This window comes from Neolamprologus brichardi, chromosome 17 (assembly GCF_056152115.1).
Source record: "Neolamprologus brichardi isolate AB-2024 chromosome 17, ASM5615211v1, whole genome shotgun sequence".
In the NCBI taxonomy this organism is placed as follows: Eukaryota; Metazoa; Chordata; class Actinopteri; order Cichliformes; family Cichlidae; genus Neolamprologus; species Neolamprologus brichardi.
This window is the reverse complement of record NC_142120.1, coordinates 10,728,863-10,753,845: the sequence shown is the minus strand read 5'-3', so window position 1 is coordinate 10,753,845 and position 24,983 is coordinate 10,728,863. Positions and strand designations below refer to the sequence as shown.

The 24,983-nt window shown below is 41.5% G+C and overlaps 1 protein-coding gene across 7 annotated transcripts in view; it reads right to left on the bottom strand.

Annotated features, from left to right (window-relative positions):
• Positions 1-17,065, bottom strand: part of wnk1b (WNK lysine deficient protein kinase 1b) — a 94,433-nt gene extending 77,368 nt beyond the window's left edge. For 6 of the 7 annotated variants that reach the window (XM_087830679.1, XM_087830673.1, XM_087830676.1 and 3 more), the window contains exons 1-2: positions 16,504-17,065; positions 11,811-13,428 (exon numbers count right to left, since the gene is read on the bottom strand). In XM_087830679.1, the coding sequence (XP_087686805.1) occupies positions 11,811-12,740 (930 nt within the window). In that variant the 5' untranslated portion in view covers positions 12,741-13,428; positions 16,504-17,065. The remainder of the gene's footprint in view (positions 1-11,810; positions 13,429-16,503) is intronic. The other variant, XM_087830674.1, reaches the window with a different exon arrangement.
• Positions 17,066-24,983: the final 7,918 nt, after the last annotated feature.

The following is a 24,983-nucleotide window of genomic DNA, read 5'->3' as shown; positions in this document are numbered from 1 at the left end:
CACTTCTGAAATCTGTTGTCACATTTTAACACTTTAACTTCTTAGTGGAAAATCTTTTTTAGGTAAGGAAAGCGCAAAAAGTAGACCTATTCACATAGCCGCAACAGTGTGACACAAGCAGCGACACACAGTCCCCACTCATTCTGCTCTAGTTATGGCTCGGCAGATGACACTCTGCTGCTATTTATAGAACAGAAAGGGAAAAAAAATGAGGGAAAAAAATCCCATCTCCTCCTTCTTTTTGCTCCCCCCTCTGTCTCCGTCGCTCTCGTCTTTTTCCCCCTCACAGGCTTTAGTTAAGGTCATGGAGGATGGAGAGACAAAAAGAGACAGAACCAGACAATGAGAGACGATGCCAGAGACAGAGAGACACCCAAAATGGGAGAGAGAGAGAGGCAGAGGAGAGAGGAGAGAAAAAAAGCAGTGTGACAAACACAGACACAGGCAGTGTGTGATTGTACAACGCTTTGCTCCTTTTGTCTCACTGTTCTTTAATTCTATTTCCAGAAGCAAATGAACTCGTTAAACCCAAATCAAGCTTTTAATCCTGAGCATCAACTGGGATTACTTGCGCTCCGTTATTATTTTCTGATCATCAGTACTGTGCAAAACTCTTGAGCCCCCCTTGATTTCTTAATATTTTGCAAAGAAAAAGGGGTAACAGGTGCAGTGATTTATTGAAATGTGCAAAAATATGTAAAAACAGAGCTTAAACAATTCTAAAAAGCTTGAAAGTCAATATTTGGTATGACAATCTTTATTCTTCAGTGCATCCTAAAATCTCTTAAGGTTTTAGTATACTTTAGGTGGTGTTCAGGAATAGTTCTCCAGGCTTCTTGTACAATATTCACAGCTCTTCTTTGGATGTTGAGTGCCTTTTATTCCATTCTCTGTCAAAATGATCGCACGCTGCTTCATTAACATTGAGGTCTAGGCTCTGGGGACACCAGTGATGACCGATAATGTCCCATTGAGTGTTCTTCAATCCAGAAATGCTTTCGGGATCATAGTCATGCTGAAAAATTAAGCTTTTGACAATCAGAAGCTTTCTAGGTGGTGTTGAATGGTGAATCAAAATCTGATGACCAAGCTGACTGAAATGCAGCCCCAAACCATGACAGAGCCTCCACCGTGTTTTACAGTTGGGTGTCTCCCTCTTGCTCTGGACCTCCTCTATATATATTTACAATTGGAACCAAAAGTTTTCAATTTGGATTCATCACTCCTTAAGACCTGTTGCCACTGATTTTCAGTCCAGTTGTTTTGCAGTTTGGCACACCTCAGCCTTTTCTCCATGTTTCCCTAATTAAGAAATAGGGAATTCTTGACAGCCAACCTTCCACAAAGATTTCTTATGAGTGACTGAGATCGTGTTCATGTGCTGTAGATTTATTGTGGAGGGTTTTTTGTCCTCTACTTTTCCAGTTTCTTTAAATGTTTTAAGGACAAACTCACAGCATGTTGAGATAGGCCAGGTTTGATCTGCCAGCTCTTTGGGAATCACGTTGTTGGTGCAAAAACATTATTTTACAATGGGAACAAATTATGTCTTTATGAGACGGGCTGCTAGTAACAAAGATCAGACAAAGAAAAAGAATGTCAGGTATAAGGACTGGACTGAAAATGGGTGAAAAAGCAGCCAGTGTCAGAAAATCAGAGGAACTATTGCTGAAGACCACCGCACAATACAAGAAATTCTGTCTAATGTAAAGAAATGAGGGCTTTACACGGCACTGTATATAAGTTCAAATTTTGCGTCTATAGACAATACAGTACAATAGAGTACTGTAATATATAACGTTATTTCTATAGAAATAACGTTATATATTACAGTACTCTATTGTTTCATTGACTTTTGATATCTGAAAAGTAAAACCATATGGAGCAGAGATTCAGGAACCAAAGATATTCCAACACACCCACATTTATTTGGGGTTTGTGGGGGAGGGAGGGGTGTCATATTTTAAAGCACACCCCCACACACTATTTCACTAAGGAATGACATCTTATCAATGGAATGCGGGGAATCTGGGAGGGATACAATGAACCCAGAGGGCTGCCCCCTCCTCAAACACACACACACACACACACACACAAAATAAAAGGTGAACACAAAGACAGAAACAGTAGCTCCTCTGCAAAAACAGACTGAGCATTGCACACGCAGCAGAACAGTCTGTGCATTGTCAGAGCACAGACAAAAGCAAAAGCAGACTAAACACAAATATAAAGCAAAGACACACACAAACAGGTTCACACGCACACACACGGCGATGCGTGTCCCAGGTCACTTTACGCTGGTGCAGACGACAGGCAGCTTAGAGTCGAGATCTTTTTTAGACTCAGGTCAGGATGCACACGCTTACGCAATCACCTGTGCCAATTTCTTATGGCACGTACGGGTCTATTGAGCGGGCAGTCAACCTTGTAGCCAACGGTCGATCGCTTTGTGTTTTTCAATAAGAGGATTAAATTAATAATGATAATAGTTTAATAAATCATGTAATAACTATCTGATTAGAACTGAATTCCCCAACAGCTGTCCACCAAAGCTCAGCAGAATCTAATCTATACCATACCATGCTGAGAAAGGGTGTCTGATGTCAGGTCAAATATATATCCATCCATCCAAACAGTCTTGAGACTGTAGATACAAAAAGCAACGGGAGACATTTAAATAAAGTTATTTATTCTATAGGCCGAAATCATAAATCACAAATCTTCAGCCTCTTGCTTCATATGAGAAAAAAGTCCATTAGAAATGACTCACTGGTATCAACACAAATGCAATATATTATGCATGTAGTGAGTAGATGAAAAACTGAAAAGAAGTGAAATGTCGATACATAAAGAGATGACTTTTTGTGCATTCTACTAATACTGACTGATGACCGTGTTTTCCAAATAGTCTTCATATATCAGCAGAAGTAAAATCTTTTTTTAAAGTGTAATTTTCCTTTATTCCAGTGGTGATAACGCCCTATAATTCAAGTGCCAAAGGCTTCATTTCAGCCGGAGACTCTCGACATTTTGTAGGCAACAAGACAGATTTGTTTAATTCATAAGCACACACTGTATTTCTACCAGATGACTAGATAAAAGAAAGTATTCATGTTTAATAGCAACATTTTTGTTTTTCCTTCTGTCCCCAGACTAGTTTCAGAAACTGTCCACCTGATCCCAGATTTATCACTTGAGGCTCAAAACAACGTGATCCAATCCTCTGCTTCTGATCTGCAGCTGTCAGCCAACCGCAGCTTTGGATTTAGCAGGAAGCGATTGTTCGCATAATATCAGCATTGTTAGGGCTGTCTGGGCAGGAAAAATAAGAAAGGGGAAAACCAAAACGCTTTTCTTCACTAATCAGACGCACACACACTCGCATTTACACTTGTCAGTGTGTGTGTGTGTGTGTGTACAGGCCTGTAAACACACATACTTTGGCTAAACTCTTTTTTTGGACTATCTGCAACATCTAGAAGATGAGAAATGTCTTTGAAAAAGTCATCTTCAAATTTGTGATTACACATAGATCAATTATGGGCTGGATGAGTAAGCAATGTTAAAGGGTTGAAACGTGAAGGAAAGATTGATACCAGGCAGAGAGGAGTGGGATTAGGACAGCATGAGCAGGAGTGGTTGGAGATAAAAGAAAGAAAGAGTCAATCTGATCATTGAGCAACGACGCTTGGCTAAAAGGGGGGGAAAAAACCAAGAACGTGTGAGAGGGAATAGAAAAACATGTCTCACTGTGCAAGTCATCTAACATCTGCCTGATGCATTTACTGTCCCCAACTAACCCCAATATACTTACACACACACTGTAAGTACAGTCTTTCTGTGAGCCTACAGTACACACATACACACAACCTGCGTCTAATTAAACCATACTATAATCACTAAACACACATACACACGCATTGTGTTTCACTTAGTGTGACATAACCACGGACACACACCCATTTGAGCAGTTGCTAAAGCTCTCAGATCTGTTCATTTTACAGAATGACTTTATTTAGAAGAGATTACCAAACACTTGAGCATCGTCTCCCTGTGTACACACACACACAGATATGCTGAAAGTCTGCTCACTTGCTTCTCATTTTTTCTAAATAAACAGACTGCGAGGGAGAAAGGTCAGTAATTCTGAGCGCACAGACAATGTGACTGTTTCGCATAACTAAACTGTTAGCACACGTATCCGGGTCTTTAAAGCTTTCCAGTGAGATTTATGTTTGTGTGATAAAATGCTTCACTCCCACGCTTGGAAGGTTTCTGTTTTAGTGACCTTCCGCGTGCACTATCTGACTCCCCGCTCCTTGCTGATAACACAACATGACCTGAAATCCAGGCCAAGTGACACTTCAACCCTCCACTGAAATCCATACTAATGAAAGGCAGCGCAGCCTGACCGCACCGCTCTACATTATGTGAAACTGGTGTACACGCTCGCTCATTAACCGGAAGTTAATGTGTGTGGTAATGGAGACAGTATGAGGAAGTGCCAGCTTGTGCCTCTCTTCCTCTGCCTCTCACAGCTGGTTACTGACATATGACTGCGCCGGGGGACGGATGGAGGCAAGGCAAAAACAAAGCAAGAGGAAGACGGAGTCATGCAATGAGGATGAGTAACAAAATGATTCAAAGTGAGATTTCCTCTATGTCCACCCTCTATCATTCCCAGGTTACATCAGAGCTAAATAACTTTATCAGCTTAATGAGTAACCTCATCCTAAGGCATTTTTCCACTTTTTTCCCTTATAAAGCCAGCTGGCTGGGCTTTGGAGCTGTTGCATATCTGAAACACTGTATATAAAAGATGGCCACTGCAATTTTGCCTCCTTTTATTTTTGGAGCTTGTATTCTGAAGCCTCAAAGTTAGCATTTTTGGTCGCTGCCATCTTGTTTTTTTGATGCAACCATATTCGAACCAGAGAGCATTTGCTAACTTTTTAGCTGATGCTAGCAAGCTTGGTTAAAAGAATGCATTTATAGACTGTAAAAATGCAACACACAGACAGATACCTACTACTTATTGCAAATTAAGCCATTGAATTTTGATCACTAGAAAAAGCAGAGACTCCTAAATGTGTCCTTGGTTTAATCACCAACACTGCAGGTGGTAAAATTTTAAACATAGCCAAAATATAGCCTGACGATTTATCAGTGGGCCAATATTATCAGCCAAGAGACATTTTCTGTCTATGACTATTACCTATTAGCATCAGCATTTGCACTAACTAATACATTAAAATCTAAAAAGTAAAGAAGCGACTGGAAAACCACCCTTTAACAATGTTATGTGTCTTGCTGTTGCACAGTTTGTCCACCAGAGGGCACTCTTCAAAATCCCTGAATGCAAAACACATATTTTAACAACGTAAGTACAACAAGCAACTGATCAGGGCATGACATAAACACGTAAATGTTTCGGGACGACGTCTGTTTATGTTTTTATTTCTCAAAAAAAAAAATCGGACTGTTAAATCACAAAATATCAGTATCCAGAGCTGTCATACTGGTCAGGCCCTAGACAATAGGTCCAGTTCAGTGACTCACCTCAGCGGCTACGCCTGTTAATCAAAAATGCCACTCCCTTAATTTTAAGCTATAAAATTATCCAAATAGAATTTATATAACATATATTGTTCTCAAGCAGAAAATTAGCTATGAAGACCAAACCCAGTACTTGTACCTAGCTATAAATATGTTCATTTCATAGCTTGAACTGAGCATTTTAAAGAAGTCTGGGAATTGACTTGCTTTTAGGGCCAACTTCAAATGGCCTTTCTAGGAACTGATATTTGACGCACATTCTCATACTACATTTTTCAGTCAGAGAGATTGTTGCTCCATCTGATTTTGTTGCTATTACGTAAAAGTGTGCGTCAGGTTTTCACCTACTGTAACAAAGGATACTAAAGTTCTCTTGTATGTGCTGCATTCCTGCAGTTTACAAGGCAAAAAACAAACTTGTTTGATCACGGTGACTGCTATAGATTCCAAAGTGGAAACGCAACATGCACCTGTTTTACAATAAGATTTAGTAAAGAATAAGAGATTCATGAGACGTGATATCATGACCATTAGCGGCTGATAAACACACAACCACAGGTGTGGTTTTAGGGAGGCTGGTGGTGATTTTTCCACCCTGACTGTTACGCAGAAAGTGCTACAGAAAGGTGACTCTTAAAGAACTTAGACATCCATCTATCACAACAAAAACACAGGAAACAAGCAAGTTTCCATAATTAAACAGTCGAGCTCGTCTGCAGCCTAGCCAAATGAATAAGTTAACAATCCCCAGAAGCATGCTGCAGTATGAGCTCACACCAGTACAGCCCAACTGCATGCACACAAAAACTCATGTAGAGCACAGACCAAACCTAACAGGCACATAAGCACTACTTTAATGCTAATAAGGAAAGGGAACTGTGTAAAGAGTTCGTAGCTGGTGTTTAAAACATTTATAAGAACACGCTTGAAATGAACCCACACTTTCTATCCCTTTATAATGTGTGTCTGTCCGATGCTGACTACTACAGTAACTCCAGAATCAATCAGCAGGGAGAAGCAGCCTCTGCTCAAGGCCTTGACACTGCTGCGGTTTGCTGTTTTGTCAGAGAAATATGAACCTTTGGAAAATCTAACCGCTACACCTCTGCTCTGCCGCCCTGAAGTTATCTAAGGATATTTGATCACGCTGTAAAATACTTTTGCTCTGTCTGATACATCATCAACTGAAAATATTTGCATGGAATAGTTTCCAAGAGCATCATGTGACCTTCGAAACGGTCCAATCAGGATTTCTGATTCGAGTTTGAAATAGGTCAAAATATTTGTTGGACAAGGTTTTTTTCATTTAATAAAAAACAAATCCTGACAGTTGCCTAGCAATGTTCATAAAGATAGGGAGGACGCACTGTTAGTGAAACTGCTTTGCAGACACAATACTTTTTAAATGCCCGATGTCCTCTTCGCTCTGTCCTTTTACCTGCACATGGAAGTATTTCAGGCCAACGTCAGGTTAAAATGGGTCAACAACAGTGCTCAGCCGTGCTAAAATCGGACACCTTGAAGCATATGTTGTTAGCCTCATTTTGTCAATGTCACGATAGTTCTGCTAATAAAAATCATGCAAGTGTGAATTTGTAATACAACATAATGATATGAGAGATGTCAACAAACTGATGCGTAATCTCCATTTTTGCAAAAGCTGCCTGGACTCAGCAACTAGTCTCTATCTTAAGGCATTGATTGAATAACCATTTTTAAAGGACAGTTGCAAAGCCCCAAAGCATGCGTGTGTGTGTCTGTGTGGGAAGGGAGCTAATCTGCCTTGTGGTGCTGTTGAAGGTCTTTGAGAGTCTATGGTGCCCGAGCCTGAGGTCACACACCCTCTTCTCTCTTCAATTCATCCTTCGTTTCTATGTTCCTCTCCCCCTTCTTGATCATCCTCTCCTTTCATTTCCTTTGTCTTTTCTCTCCCACTATTTCCCCTCCTTCCTCCCCCGTGTTTTCAGTTTCTCCAGCTTCTCACAGAGGTCCCTCCACAATCACCTTCCACTTACTCAAACTCGACCCCCATTCGTCTAGCATCCCCTCCCCCACTCCCATCTTCCAACTCACTTCCCTCCAAAAGTTCTCCAACTCCACCTATCAATGTTTCTGTTTAATATTTTAACCGATTTAAACCGCCTGTGCGCTCAACCCCCTCTATCAGTTTGGTAGAGTACACTGCTTCGGTGGTCGATTGCTGAACCGGCTCTTCAAGATCCCTTGTGAAAGATCAGGCTGAACTTTGACTCGTACCCCTCCTCCCACCCTCAGTCTCAGGTCTTTCATACAACCCGTTTCTCTCTTCCGCTTATCCAGTTGGGGGTCATGGGCGGGGGGCTGGAAACTATCCCAACTGCCATAGGGCGAGAGGCGGGGTACGCCCTGAACAGGTCGCGAGTCTATCACAGGGCTAACACAAAGACACGGGCCACCAATCGTGCTCACATTCACACCTACGACCAATTTGGAATTGCTAATTAACCTCTCACCGTGGAAGTAAAGTGTAGGGTTGGGAAAAGCAACAGCCAAATGTTCAACTTCTGACGAGCTGATAGCCACGGCTTATATTCATTAATAACAGTCGGCGTTCAAGTGAACAAGGTCATGTGTGAATCTCTGGCTGGTGTATTTATAAGATGCTTTCTCGTCATGCTTTAAGAAGGAAATAAACTCGATGATCTCTCGCTGCGTCTGCTGTTTCCTCCTGCGTGGAGAGCTGCATATATGTAGCCGCTCTGTCCTGTCTGTGCCTTCACAATCAGCATCATAGCGGGTGATACATAAATTAAGTGCAACATTAAATTGCAAGAAATCCGGCCGCTCCTAGGTCATAGCTGCCGGGTCTAGTTCATGAGTCACTGAGATACAAACAAAGTCCAAAACTTACAATTAGTTATCTTACCAAGACTACATGAGCTTATTATGATCTGTAGCTTTAAGTAACCCAAGTTCAAACTGATCACAAGAATTCCTTTCATTCCGGGACACCTACAGGAGCCTCTTCTTTCCCATCCATCTTCCAACAGACACTCTGATAAGGCACCTTAGCTACTGGATGACCTTCTTCCTCTCCACCCCCCTCTAACTATTCATCAAACGCTTAAGCAAAGTACCAGCTTCATCTCCCTTCTCATCTCCCGTTCTGCTTCCATGTAACTACAAATTTCTCTGGACACAAATATGAACCTGTTCTGGGATCCAAAGCCAGGAATTTGAAAGACACCTTCAACTCTTAAGCAAGCAAACACAAACACACACGTGCATCGCACTAACATATGCATACTGGAGTGACAAGTGGGTGCCGATGGCAGGGGGACATACTCACGTCACACAGAGATATTTCCACGCTAAAAACTGACAAGTTCCAGATGATGCCAACTCCCACAGATCTCCAGTTGCCATGCCCACCCAGTGAGTGAATGTGATTGGTTCTAGTGTGTGTGTGTCTGCATGTGTGTATGTGTGTGTGTAACCCTACTCCCACCTTTCTGCCACATGTCAGCAGTTGCTCAGTCACAGCCACACAGTGATACCAGATTACAGCCTCTTATGTAGAAGAGTACTTGCCTTTGCATGCATATAACTCAATCACCACGGTCCTTCAATACTCTTATATAACACACGCACGAAATATAATGCATGAACGACATTTTGCATTCCAGTAATTCAGGATATATATTACATAAATGTCAGCAAGTTTATTCTGATCATTTAGCAAACTAACCAAGCAATAGTTTTGTCAAGAATCCCCAAGTTTCTCAGTTTTGACAAGTAGTAGAGTTAGAGACGGAGATAAAGAGAAGTATGTGTGGCAGAAAAAGCTCAACAAAGGCTAGACGTTTGTTTTCCGATAAACACACCGCTGTTTCCTAGATGCAGGGCATCAGGCAAAGCTGATTTTAGCTCCTGGGATTCAGGAAGACTCGAGGAGTATCTTGTGATGGAGATGACAGAAAAACAAGCACATGCTTCCCACAGGAAACAAAGGAAACAAGCACACGCTGAGAAACATAAACACCAGCGGTTTAGCAGAGAAAACATTCAACTGCACAGTGTGATGTCAGTCTTTTTAAGGTTCTAATCAATTTAACAATTAGTCTGCATCTTTTTTTTAAGAAAACATGAACAAAGAAGAAAAGATCTAAAAACATAAAATAGAAAATCAGTATCCATGCCTTATATCAGTGTTAAATGTCTAAATATGACAAACACTTTGCAGAAAAACATGAAATATACATTTAAGCCGAAAAAGTTGTTTTTGTGGCACAGTGTAAAGTGCTTCATCACAGCAAGCAGTTCCACGTGAGTCCATGTCACTGTTTTCTTCCTCCGCTGAAACCTCGGCTCAGTCAGTGTGCTAAACGTCATATGACCGCCCGAGACTGTTGTTCTACATCTCCAACTGCTCACCGCACCTCCGTCTCTCTGCCTGCTCATCGACAAAAGCTGAAAGACTTTCTCCTTTTCCTTCGATGCTGCACAACCTTTCACCAACCGATACACTTTTTGCCTACACGTCTCCTGTTCACACCTCGCCCCGTGACAGACAAATACTCAATAAAGAAGTTGCATCAGCGCACCACAATGAAGCAACAGCATCCTGTGGTGCGCTGCAATCCATCCTGTCAAAAGTTGGCCAGACTGCAGGAAAAATGCAATCGTTTTATGGGTCCCCTTTGAATACTTTTCAAATGTTGAGACAGGATACCGCACCTCTGATACTGCAGATATCAAGCAGGTGTCATTATCTGATTTGACACCGTCATCAGGAAGTCGACCCCACTTGCATTTTGGCCTATATTGCTTAGTATCCTCTTCCGCTTTCATTTATACATGCGGTGGTGGTGATGTGACGCACCACAGCATCCGCTCACTCGCAGCTGAAAGTCAACCGTCACTACCAGAGACCCACGACACACATATAATGAAAATACACATGCATGAGTAAGAGAAAACGAAGAGCCTGAGCTCCAGCTTGACACTTTGTTCTATCTGTGATGCAGTAAGAAGACTTTCTTACTACAATCCTCATTCATACACAAGAGACATACAAGTGCTTTTAAACACTTATTTTCTATCCTACGTTCTGTAGAAATCCACTGTCAGAGGTGCACGTGAGAACGTATATGTCCCACCTAGTCAATACAGAGATTTGAATCTTTAAACTGTCACCTCCCTAGTGCAAAGTGTTTCTTGCTTCCTCTATTTCGACAGATCCGTTGCCAAGCAGAATACTTCTAGTAGTTCTAATCGCAGACCCCAGCAATGCTCTCTGTGTTCATGCAGTTACAATCCAAAGGATGCATCCGGGGCAACTTGGGGTTCAGTATCTTGTCCAAGGATACTTGGACATCCAACCTGGAGGACCAAAGGGTCGAACCACCAACCCTCTGATTAGTAGACTTCTGCTGTTTATTCATAGGTCACACAGAGCGTTACTGTGGTCTGCAACTACTAGCTGATTGTTTAAAAACCGGCAGATCTCTGCTCTGACTACAGTAGGTGGGACATTTGCGTTCTCATGTGCACCTCCGACAGGTGATGTCTACAGAAGTCAGAGTTGCAGCTGATGAGAGACAATAGCTTTAGAAAAATACAACTTTGGCCTAAGGAGGTGCTAAATGTCCAGGCCAGCACTATAAAAAATGTTATAACCAGTCAGCTAAATAATTTCAAGCAGTGCAGTCCCTTGAGTGACAGCTCATGCTGCATTAAATCAGTCCAAGAAGCAGTGGATTTTTAACGACTGACTTACAGTTAGAATCCATTATTCATGAAAACAATTACTGGAGGATCTTCATTACGTCTTCTGCTGCTTGGGCTACGAATACTATGACTGTGATAACAGTGTACCTCAACACTCAGATCCACATGCAGTGAAACTTAAACTAAAAACCACACAAGCAGAAAATGTGCACTCAAACTCACAGCAAATGTACATTTACCAAAGTCACAGTCGCTGCCTTAAATAGCACACAGACCTCTGTTGGATTTTGTTGTAAACACTTCCCATTTAATCCGCACTGGTACATCAGTCCCAGTCAGACCTATCTCCTTTCGTGCACAATTACACAGAAAGTCTCTGCCTAAACAGGAAGACTATATCTTCCTGTCAAGGTAATGAGCAAGAGCCACAAATAGAAAGGGTAAAATTCAGCACCTGGATGGCAACTTTTTGAGACTTTGGAAAATAAACAGGAAATGACAGCACAGTCACTGAATAGGTCACAGTTTTATGATCGTGGCCTTACCTGTAGCTCACACCATGCCACTTCCACTGTTGTCTCAGTGTCCAAACCCTTGTAGACAGTCTTAAAAGACCCTCTCCCGATCTCAATGTCAAACTTCAGGAAGCGTCCATCTGGTGAAGTCCCTACAGCTTTTGTTTCAGCCTCCTCTATGTCCTCTTGCTCCCGTTCCCTCTGCTCTGCCCGTGCTTTCGCGAGCCCCTTCTCCTCCTCAGTCTCCCTGTCTTTCTCCTCGGTTGGACTACTGATGCTTCCCTCATACACATTTCCTACTGCTTTTCCATCTTTGGCCACCTGTTCCTGAAGCCCTCTGGGACGCAATGCGATGTCAGGCTGTTTGGCTACTGTTTTATTGGTAACATCCAATACTGTCGAGCTGGGCTCTGTTACTGCCCCATCTGCACTAGGTTCAACACTGCTACTGGTAGGAACAGCAATCGTGCACACATGCAAATCTCCCTTGGCATTTTGTAGATCCCCCTCTTCGACTGCCCCACCATGCCCAAATGAAGGCTGAAGGGTACTGCTCTGCAGATAGGAACCTCTTTGGGACTCCTCACCTTCATAATCCTGTCGTCCAAGGTTTAAAAGCTGCGGAGAGAAGATGGTGGGAGTCCCTTCACAGTCTGGGGGTGATGTGAGTAACACAGCTGCTTTGCTGGGCAGGTCCAAAGCTGTGGCATTCGAGTCACAAATGACACTCCGGCGGAAGAAACGGTGCTCGGCCGTTTTAGAGTCTCTATCCATTGTGTGGCGCCGACGTTGGACCTCCGGCTCTCCACCAAGCTTCTCCACGACATGCGTGTCTGAACTGGCAGAGCCGTTCACATTCTTGTGGGGGGTCTGGGGTGATGGGCAGAGGGACGGAGAAGAAACGGGGGCAAGAGGAGCAATGAATTTCACTGCTTTGCTGCTGCTATTTTCTTCAGACATTCTTTCAAAAAAAACAGCTCAAACTGTTAAAAGAGCAAATCTGTATGTAAAGACTTTTATGTAACTTATTCCTGTAAACTCTGAGCGCAGATCTCAACCTCCTAGTTCATTAATCAAACCGCAAGAAAAGGAAAGTTAATGTGCAATAGAACAAAAAACAAAATTGACTGAATGCAGCAATCCTTGATGTCTTTTGTATTTTTTTGCTTTCCTCTTTGCAATGTTTTAAATTAACAACCCACAGTTTCTACAAGGCCCTTTCGTGGAGGGCTCAGGGAAGCCCCAGGTGAGTGGAAGGGGCTTTCTCTTAAAAACTGGGGAGGGAAAGGATGAAAGGCAGTCGACAGAGGAGGGGTGCAAGCACTGCAGTGAGACGATAACCGTCAAATCAACACGTAACTCCATCCTGCTGCCAACAACCAGACTGGGATGACCGCAACATGGAATGACTGGAGATCTATTAGACCAGTATGGCCTCTTAAAAGATGACAGAAGATGCCTGGACTCCAAAGTTTGATTTTTTAGTTCTGGGGATGTCTCTGTAAGACCAGGCTGAAGCCTCCTCAGCTGCCTGAACAAAAGACTTCCAAGAGAGGTTGCTGGCCTCTATTGTAAGGCCAGATTGATGGCTAGGTAGGCCTATGCCTGGCCTAGCCTGGCCCAGCTTGGTCTGCTTCTGTCCTTGTCCCTGGAAATAAAAAGAGAAAACTATGAAGTGAAACTGTTTAATTTATAGGTATGAGTATACATGTCAGAATTCAACATACCTGGCTGCCTGCCAAAGTAGCTGATAAGAACACATAAGCAGTCAGATACTTTTTATAGCATTTTATTGCAGGAATTTGAAAGCAATTTCAAAACTTTGGCTTTTTTTTTCTCCTTTCTTAAACCGGGACTATCCGGCTGATTTCTATCTGTATATCTTTTTATTCTCTGACTCAGACAGGAGTCCAAAAAAATCCTCATCCGTGTAGCAACTTTGCGCGATTAAAATTATCATCATTTAAATTATAGTAGACCTTTGCACACCCTTTAATTCATCATGTCTGACACAAGCCATCAAAGCTCATCTTTTGTTTCCAAGGTCACCCACACTCTGTGCTCTATGGAAACTGTGGGCCAGATATCTAACTGCGACACCTCAGGTCCCAAAGACCAAGTCAACAGATGACAAGCGATGGGCGTACTGGACTGGACTGGACAACGTCAGAAGAGGAAACAAGGCAGCCAAATGGTGCCGTAGGCTTGGGCACACTGTAATCTGTAATATTCCCAGGCAAGAAAGTAAAGATGAGTCACTTATTTTGTTATTTTTCTTGTTATGAACCGCCTGGTTAATAAAATGAGAGTGAATAAAGAACTGGGTTTGAACTGGTGAGTGAATGTTCACAGTACTTCACACACTGTCAGGAGTCATTAGTTCAGAAAAGACTTTTAAAACACTCGTTCAGGCTGTGGTTTGATATTTTTTCAGTGAAATAAATTTGCCTTTGGTTGAGCTCAGCACATTTTTTTTTATCTCTAATTTAAGCATGTTAACCAGATGGAGATCTGCATCCCACACCAGTCTCTCCCTCCCAGCTGCCCCTCCATAGTTAAAGCTGTGAAGAGATGTAGCAGAGTCTGTGCCTAATTGCTCCATGTTCCAAATTTAGCCCAAGTCAGCACAGCCTGACTGACCCCGAGGTTAGACTGCTCGGTAGCAATTCAGCAGATTAACATGAGAGATGAGGGGCACTCAGAGTGACACAGACAGAACTACTTCACAGAAATGCATATCTGAGGACAGTGCACAATATATTATTATGCATTTTGTGTTAGAGGAAATGTAATAACTACGTACTACGTTCAGAACTTGCAAGTCGGCTCACATAACGTCCTACAGACACTTTCTACTCGGTTATCACAGTGGCACCGGCACAGAGAACGAGCAGCTGCTTTCATGTGTGATGTTAGAAACAATTCACTGTAAATTTATTCAAGCTTCAAAACAAACCAAAGCAAGTTTTCACAAGTTTGACACTGATGTGCAAAGAAGAACGCAGAGAATGGTCCCAGTTTGTGGTCATTAAATTTACATATGCGCTATTCTTCAGAAGATATTTTTAAGCCACATTTGTGTTTCATTTAGTCCCAGAAGCTATTTTTTATTGTCTCAATTTAGGGAAACGGTTAAAAGACAACCACTGAGAAGGTTATAGTACGGATGCACCTGAAAGCTATGACCTTACTGCTTATTTGAACCCTTTCTAATATTGAAATCTGCACCGTACACCTATATTTGGTGCTCCATTACATGCATAACGACACAAATCTTTAAGCAAATGTTTAAATTTCCATGAAATAATACCACAGATTATTAAGCCTTATACACATTCTGCCCTAAGAGAAGCCCTTTACTCAGACGAGTTAGGTTCCAGTCTGGGAGCGAATGGTTACGCAGCAGTCAATGAAGCCAATAAAGTGACAGCAACTAAAGAGAAATAGAAGGTTGAGATTACTATGAAACAGCTCTTCACATGAAACAATCTTTGAAAGTGTAGCGCCTCTGTTGGACAGCTGTCTGAAACGATGGCTGCACTGATACTGTCGTGACAATAAACTCAAAATATGAATTACTGCTGGTAGGAAAAAACAAACATGAAGTTGTGCCTATGTCAAGAAGCTCCTATCAGCTATGTTACAACAGATGCCCTTCCTGATACAACCCCAAAGGAATTTGTGTCTCCTCCCAAGACTGGACTGGGGACTGAATGTGTAACCCACTACACGATGGAGTCACTGCAGGTGTGTCTATAGATCACTGCTGTGATTTCATAGCAGCTGCCGGAAGCAGTGAGGCATAAATAAAGACTTTTAACAGTCAGAAAAAGGTTGATACGGTCAGACTTAAACTTCAGTGTTTGCAATAAGTACTGTGGATTACTGCATCACTGGTGTCCCCCAAGTACCAATTTGAAGTGTCCCTTTAATAACCTGATGCTATTATATTTGTGTTTCTATTGCACCGCTGCTAAAAAAAAATGTGTAAAGTGTGTATACAATGTTAACTTATATAGAATATAAGCAAATCTGGTCTAATAGGAAGAAGATTTCTTTTTAACTTTGAAATTACAAGCTCAGGTTAAAAAAGTGCCTCAAAGAAGGCGCAACAAGAAAGATTATTACTTCTTCTTATTAAATGAGTGTCAGCTTGTTGAATAAACATGGCATATCATGGCTAAGACATCCATGGGCCCTAAAACGGACCGATTCCTGGTCCACGAGCCACATGTTTGATACCACTTGCCTAAGCAAAACTCTATGATCTAAACTTATTTTTCAAGTAGAGTGATAAGGGCAGCATTAAAACAGGTAGAAGCACCAACATTATTATTGATATATAAAGGCTTTGTTATCACATCATCAGTAAATGAACTCCAGCGGTTACGAGCGGATCATAAAAGCCTGATGTGTGCACATGAGCAAATAAACCTTGGCTGGCTTTCGCTCAGTGGTCTTTATATTGCTATGGTATGATGTATGACAACAGCAGTGCTGCACTCGTGAGAACTGTAAGCCTTGCCACTGTGCAGAGTGGAAATGCAGTGAGCTTAATTAAAGCTGCAGAGCAACCCCCGTGCAGTGACGGCTTCACTGCTGCCTGTTGAGGAACTCCAGAAAACGAGGCTGTGTCGACAAGTTTGTCTACAGGCAAAAACAAAGACGCGAGCAACGACTCTGCAGAAAGCATTGCGATGCAAAAACAAAGGCGAAGCATTACCTATGACATCGGTGTGGTCTGTGCTGTTGCCGCAGAAATGTGAAGGGGGGAAAAAAACTTGATTAGGGAGCCTTTTACTCCTCTGCAGAGGGTCTGCTCTACACACAGCACAAGTGTCAGTGTGGTGCGTCACATTAAAGCCACAGTTGGTTGAGGGAAAACACTAAATAAGAGCGATTTGTACAAAACACAACAAATATCCCTCAAATTAAAAATGTCCAATCAGTGACGAGACGAGCGGTGTGTGCAGAGCCCCAAGCCGACAGACAGACACCTCCCACAGGACAGAGATGACAAGTTCGCCCGCTGCTGTCGCGGAGGCTGTGGTACTACTTTTCTCTCCGTGTTGTCTGTGTAAGGCTTCCAAAAACAAAAAAACGATAACAGCCTCACTTAAAGGTAATGTATCCCGACCCGTGTCGGCACCCGGTCCGCTCGTGCCGCCTCCGCGTCGCTCCTCCGGGCTCGTACGATGCTATAAATCCGCTGCGGTCCACAGTGATTCCCCGTTTTCAAGCCATCCGACAGCGGATCCGTCTGCTCTGGGATCTTCTCCAGCGATGACTCGTCAAAGCAACTGCTGGGCTTTCACGCAGCACAGCCGCATCAATTCACTGCTGCGAGCGAGGATGCTGGAGCTGTATAAGGCCGCTTTTCAAAATAAAATAAATTACACCTCATAAACTCACAAACTTCCTATATCCCGCCTGCAAGCGTGTTCAGTCGTGAAAGGGCTGTTGTTGAGTACAAACTCATGCAATGCAGCCCCCACCAGAGTCTGTTTTCTTTATGTACTTGAAGCATATATGTTGAAGTGATGGAGATCCAGCTGTGCCCCTTCGTGGATCTACTGGAGCAGCTTCAGCAATAGTAAGCACTGTAAGCTCTCAGGCTCTCAGTGCCATTCTAATAGAAAAGCTATCATATAATATGGGATGTATTATTCAGTCATTAGAAATAAGAAACACGTGTTAATTATTTTATAATGTAGGGAGAAATGGATCTGAAATTGATTTGACTTTTTTCATTTTTAAGTTAATAGTTGACTAATAATTAATAATTGTCTGTATTGAAAAGTAAGCAAAGACAGTTTCTGTTTTAGGCTCATTTTTTGTTCACTGTCAACCAACGAGAAAAGGTTATTCAGCAGACGCTTCGATCTTATTTTGACAACTCAAGCCGGAAATGGTTTTATTTCCTGCTGAGGTAATTTACAACGGCTACCGGAGGCAAACCCGTGCATAATGATCCACCAGACAGCAGCAGTGTGAACTAACACGCGCCGCTCATCGTGCTTTTGTTTCATTTGTTTTTAACACGTGCTTTGCCATTTTTTATTTAGACTGATAATTGTTGAGGCTGTTCAATGATGCACCCACCATCTTTTCCTAAATATTGACTAATTTACCCTGAAAGAAAGAGGCTTTCACTTCAGCAGCAGGCCCACTCTATGCTCACGTTTTCTTTAATTTTTTTAAAACAAAATTTCACTTCACTAATTTGGAAACACACTTCACGCTTGCTGCTTCCTCCAGATTGTCAAGCAAATGTTATTTTACTAAAGCAACTGTTTTGAAAATGCCACAGACACAAAAATCTGAACTGGCTTGTGGAGTGTGAAAACTGCTGACTAATTTTCACAGTCATCACCAACAGCTTTCATCTGAACTTTAAGTTTCCACGGTTTCCACGGATGATTCGCTCTGTGTCGCTGGTACAGGAAAATCAGCTGGTAAAGAGTTGAAAAGGATGTGTTCACACCTGTGACTTCTACCTGTGTTTGTTACTGGAAGCAAGCGGCAAGGCTACAGCAAAAAGTGAGCCATTAACTTGTTTTTTGTTTTTGTTTTTGGAGTTTTCACGTGGCCACCTGTAGCTTAATGTTCCAGCGAAACAGGAACGCGTGTCTCAACGCAGATCAATTTTTTTAAGCCTGGTCTTCGTTCCTGGTGCGTGTGTGAGGTGGTGTTCCTTTGCCTGTGTGTGCATGCTGCACATTTTTATCCTGCACTTTCCTTTAGGCAAAGAAAGAATTATGAGGTTGCAAAAACAGGTTAGCCAAGTACAGACTAAAGCAGATAAAGTATACAAAAGCACTACTGAATGCAGGAAGTGTCCGTAAAAATACAGCCTGTGACACTCAAAATGCAAAATGTGTCTTCATAGGAGAACATATTTTGTTCCACAAAGTTACAGGCCACAACAAAGGCATCTGCAGTTCCCGTGAAGTGACAATGCTGCCCATCGATAAACATTAAACATTTCTATAAGCTCAGGTAGCATCCTGACCCCACTGTGCTATAGCGTGCAGCTAATCTCATTTAAAGGAGCAGTTGGGCATGTATGTATATTTGCTTTCTTGCTGTGAGTTGGCTGAGCCGTCAAGCAAGCCTAATTAAAGCTTAATATCCTAATGTGTGCATCCTAATATATTACATCCCAGAGTACGTTATTATAACTTGAGGCACACAGAGAGTTTATGGAGAACATGCATGACCGAGATACTCCAGTCTGCTTTCCCCCCACACAACAGGCTGAACAGGCTTAATGTCACTTTTCCTTTTTATTACTATCTGACTGGTGTTGGCGAATATGGATGACATTCTACTAAAATTTGAATTTGTGGAAATTGCAAGAAGAGAAGAAAAGCTTCACATAAATATTTAATGTATAGTCATGAAAGAGTTCTCAGTTATCTCAGATTTAGTCAAGGAAATCAGTAAGCATATCACAAAATGTCAAAATAGTCTTTTCACCTTTAACTATCATGTCTCTAATTCCAGGACAGTTGTTTATGCTTTTCAAGCATAACCTGGAGAGAACTGAAAGCTTCTCCTTTTATTACCATTGCAGTCATTTCACAGGAAGTCACTTTGGTTTGCATTGTAAAACCTGGAATCCAGTTTGCCTGGAATTCATTATCTAAAGAATTAGACTCAATTGAAACTCTTTAATTATTGTTCAGAGTGCAGGCAGTCGCAGGAGAGCTACAGTTATGGAACAAAGAAAGAACAAAGTAAGCACAACCTCTGTCAATTCTAAAGTTTTACATATCAGGACATAACAAAAACAAATCTGGTCCTCAGCAGGTCTTAAAATTAAGTTACTATAACCTCAGATAAACAACAAAATATGACATATTACACTGTTATTATGTTTTTAGGAGGAAGTAAGAACATCAGCCATGATTTTAGATAAGCAGTTGTGCTGCGCATCAACCAGGGGAGAGCTATAAGGTTATTTCTGAATATTAAAGCCTACAGTGAGAAAGATTATTCAAAAGTGGAAAATGTCCAACATAGTTGCCAGTCGTTCCCAGGATTGGAAGTCCCAGAAAATTCTCCCAAAGGTTAGGTAATATGCAATGCTCAGAGAAAATGGAAAAGCCCAAGAGCTACATCTCTATAGGCCTCACTTGGCATGTTAATAATGACAGTCCAATGAGAAAACAACAGGACATCTATGGCTTGTTTGGAAAGGTTGCAAGGTGAAAGCCTCTTCTCTCTAAAATGAGCTTGGCAGCAGATTGGCAGCAAGAGAGTAAAGTGGAGATGTTTGGCCATAATGCACAAAGCCATATTTAGATAAAGCCAACTGTCAAACATGATGGTGGAGGGCCAATGATTTTGAGTTGTTTTGCAACCACAGAACCTGGGCACCTTGCAGTCACTGAGTCAAATATGAACTCCTTTGTATACCAAAGTATTCTAAAGTCAAATAGGATGATGGATTGCATTTATATAGCGCTTTTCGAGAACCTCAAAGCACTGTACAATTCCATTATTCATTCACTCACTGGTGGAGGCAAGCTACAGTTGTAGCCACAGCTGCCCTGGGGCAGACTGACAGAAGCGAGGCTGCCATATCGCGCCATCGGCCCCTCTGGCCATCACCAGCAGGCGGTGGGTGAAGTGTCTTGCCCAAGGCCACAACGACCGAGACTGTCCAAGCTGGGGCTCGAACCGGCAACCTTCTGGTTACAAGACAAACACCTAACTCTTGAGCCACGATCGCCCCTACATATATATAAATATGAAGCTATTTGTACGACAGCTAAAGCTTGGCTGAAACTGGGTGATGTAACAGGGCAACAATCCCAAGCACAGAAGTAAATCTATAACAGAATGACAAAAAAAAAAGAAAATAATCATGGTGTCGTAAGAAGCACGCGAATAAACAAGTGCCCACAAACCTCAATGATCTGAAGCAACGTTGTAAAGAAGAGTGAGACAAAATTTGTCCACAATGACATGAGAAATCTTGATAAAGTTCTAAACTGGTGCTAAGGGTGGTCCTACAAGCTATTAAATCATGGAGCGTACTATATTTACACACACTGCTTCTGCATTTTGGCTCAGTATTTGTTAAGCAAATAATGACACAGTGTAATATGTCATGTGTTCCGTTCATCAACGGTTACAATTACCTTATTCTAAGCCCTGAAAAGGACAGCATTTTTTAATGTCCATACATGTATGATCGTAGAACAGACAGAGGGTGTACTTTTTTTCTTTTTTTTACCATGACTGTACATTCAAGCAGATCATTTTCACAGAAATTCAGTACCTTAGAGCTTCAGGCAGGTTAAGCTTCATTCACTGACAAAGGGTTTTCTGAAACACACAACGCAACACTTCAACCACTTCCTTTTCTGTCATTTCTCTTTATGCCCCAGTAACCTAGTTTTATCTAACTTTGCTTCAAACACAGCGCTACCCCACTCCAGTCCGTTTTGCTTGTCCAACCTGTTTTTTCAGCGTAATCTGGGTGCTGTTAGTTCTAGTTAAATGAGCTGACATAAATCTGACGTTTAAAAAAAACAATAATAATAATGATTGAAGTTATGCCAAAAGCATGAGCAATTTTGTTTGCATTCATAATAACACTCTTAAAATAACACTCTCACTCATTTTTTTAAATATTAGAATGACAACACTATTTTCATAGTCACCAGGAAATGTGATTGATTAAATTCCAGCTGGCTTATTCCACCCTTTGGCTATACTGACTCCACTACAACAACATTTCATATTATCCCCAAGTTTTACTGATAAAAGTGCAACGTTTCAGTGTTATCTTTCCTTCTATATGGTCACTCAACTCAACTCATACATCTCTTTAAAATGCATTTCATTATTTTTCATCCTTTACGGGCCGTGCTTTTCCGCAGTATGTGCTACAGCTTCTTTTTTGCAGAGCTCCTTACACCTCATATTGATACTAAAAGAGGTTTCTATGTGTTACAGTGCACGCTGTTAAAAACCGTCTTACTCTGGCCCTGAAACTCACCCACTCAGCACATGCAGAAGCAAGCAAAAGAGGAAGCTGGAGACCAAAACTGAACCAAGAATATGTAAAGAGGAAATATGCAAAGGAGGGCTGCTGACATGGCAGTGCAAGTACATCAGTTACTGGTGGGTGAATCTTCATGCGATTTGAATGTATCTATATGTAAAACATAGTGCACAATAAACACAGTATGGGTTCTTGTGTCCCGTGTTTGTTGATGTCAGAAAGAATCTGACCTTCCAAGCAAGTTCCAGCAGGCTGGGGAATTTGTCGAAACTTGGCTCAGGTAGTCAAACTAAGCCTGTATGTGTATCTTTCACTTAAACAAACACCAGGGTACATCTTCTTGGCAACCTGTCTTTGTCACTGCTGCATCTCTTGCATGGAAATATGCATTTTATGTTCCTCTTTAACTGCTGTATCATATATTAATTTGATCAATGTGTGAGGCCTGTGACCAATCAGATGCTGGTTGGCTGCTATGATTACTAACTAATGCTTCTCTGCACTTAAAAAAGAAATGCTAGCATTTGACTAATTTCTTGCTATTCTAACTTTGCCTTCTGTGGGTGTGGAAACACTTATTTAAACGACTAATTTCTGCATTTTGAGTGCACTGATCAAGGACTGGAGCAGAATTAACAGAGGAAGAGAATAGCATGGTTAATACTTTTAAGGTCCTTTCTTTCTTTCTTTTTCTGTTTTGCATCGAAACATTAGCTTACCCTAAACCTATTTGAATTACAGCTTCCAACGAAAGTGTGTGGGTGCTTCTGAGTGTCAAAGGATGTGCTTTAAAAGTGCTCATTTTGCAACACTGAACCTGTCATTTCCCTTCTCAGTTATACTGCATGCAGCTCGCACTTTCTTTCTCTCTTTCTTTCTGAGTGCCTTTATGTGTCTGTGTATGTGTGTGTGTGTGTGTGTGTAGCTTTTAAAGAAAGCCTTGCACTGAGAAGGAAAAAAAGGCTAAATGTCTGGATCTACTGTGCAATGTAGGCTAATGTTTGAGATAATTAACTAATTTAGTGGCGTGCACTTGCAGTCAAATGGAATTGAGGACTGAATAATTGTGCAATACATTTTATTACCAGGTAGTGACACTAAAGAGTCCAGTCTGTTATTGCCAAAGTTTGATTGCACTTTCACTCCATTCCATGCATCTCCACACAGACTTGTTAGAAACCCATTACTCTGCTCTTGGACAATCTCCCTGGTAACAGCTCAAATTGAAGGCAATTACATATATATATACATATATATTAGGGGTGCAACGATACACAAAATTCACGGTTCGGTTCGGTTCGATACTTTGGTGTCACGGTTCGATATTTGTTCGATACAAAAAAATGTTCGTGCTTTTTTAATTTGTCATTTATTAAAATGATAAATATATTTTAACTCAAAAGTACAGTTTTTAAATTTAATGTTGCTGAAACAACAAAGTAATAAAAAATAAATCTATCTGATCGAGAAATCACTCATCTTTGGAAAAGAGAGTTTATTACAGAGAAATGGCTCTTTCCAAAATAAAAGCTATACTATATGCTTCTTCTGGGCTATATTCTCAGCAGCATATTAAACATATCAGGTCCCCATAAGGAGAATCATGTGCTAACGGCTGTCTAAATGACTCGGGTAAAGTTTGTAGCATTCGTGCTTGTTGTTTTTGTCTGCTTCCACTTGTCTTTGCACTAGGATGATGTCGGAGTAAATGTGCAGTCATATTCGTTGTGTTCCCACTAGTGCTGTCAGCGTTAATCTGAAATGACGTTAACACCACAACACGGCAAATCTCCGTTAACGAGCTACCGTGGATCGCCCGTGCGTGGGGCTGGACTGCGTCAACACGTTAACGAGCTAACTGCGCTAACGCAGTAGTTCCCACCCATGTAATTGAGCATTGCGTGGCACATCTGACATACTGTTTTACTTTTGTCCATGACGCGCTTACCTTCAGGGTCATACTTCACATGAAAACCAAAATAGTTCCAAAGGTCAGATCTGAATGAGGGTGGGGGAGGTTCAATTTGCCATGTTGCAACGAGCTTAGCTTCTGTCTTGCTAGCTTGCACTCAGTGGATCTGCGCTTGACAGTGCAGCCTAGGCGGAGTAGTCGAACGCAGATCCACTGAGCTCTCAACACAGACAGTATCATCAGAAGGAAAGTTGATAAAATAAATTAAAAATGTTGTATTGTTCGATACATATGCGTACCGAACCGAAAGCACTGTATCGAACGGTTCAATATCGATACGAGTATCGTTGCACCCCTAATATATATATATATATATATATATATATATATATATATATATATATATATATATATATATAATTGCCTTCAATTTGAGCTGTTACCAGGGAGATTGTCCAAGAGCAGAGTAATGGGTTTCCATGTCACCATGTCATATTTAACCTGCTCATGTGCCTGCAAATGAGCACCTTTAATAGATGGCTGTGTGACAAATGACATCCAGTCACAATAATCCTCTGTATCTTTTTGCTTCCTGGCACCTCTTGGGTTTTAAATCTAAGCATTTACAAATACTTCATAGCTGAAAGGTTTCAATCGTAGAATTTGCTGGGATATTATTTAATGAAATCCAACTGCAAAATGCAGCTGAGAGAAGCCAGGACTCATAGCATGCGTGTGCTTGTTCACACCACTGTGTGCTCACATGTGCTGTAGTCTGCAGTCTGCCCTAAAGCCACATTGTAAAAATAACAGTGGCCATAAATACCAAAGTGTTTTCATGAAATAAACTGTAAAGCCAATAACACAGGCTAAACCTTTCAGCTTTTTCCACTTACTAGGTTTGCTAAACAGGCAGCTCAAGGTTCAACTGTATCGTGTCAGAATAAATATAAAACAAGAGTGCAGAAGCTGTAAATGGGAGATGAACTGTGCCAGGGGCTCAACAACTGGCTGGACCAGACATGCAAGTGTTCATCAGTAAAGCGTTGTCACTGGATTAAAAAAGAGCGCGTAGCAGGTGAAATGTTTTACATATTACCATTTTTAAGATTTGTAACAACAAAGCAATGAGTGGGTGCACCATTTTTAATTATCTGCAGCTTTGTTTTAAAATTTAATTTCCTGTTTCAAAGGGAAAGTTAACTGAAGCCACATGAAAATCAGATTTCACTTTCAGAGTGTGTGTTTTTTGTGCAAATAGATGTCTGCAAAA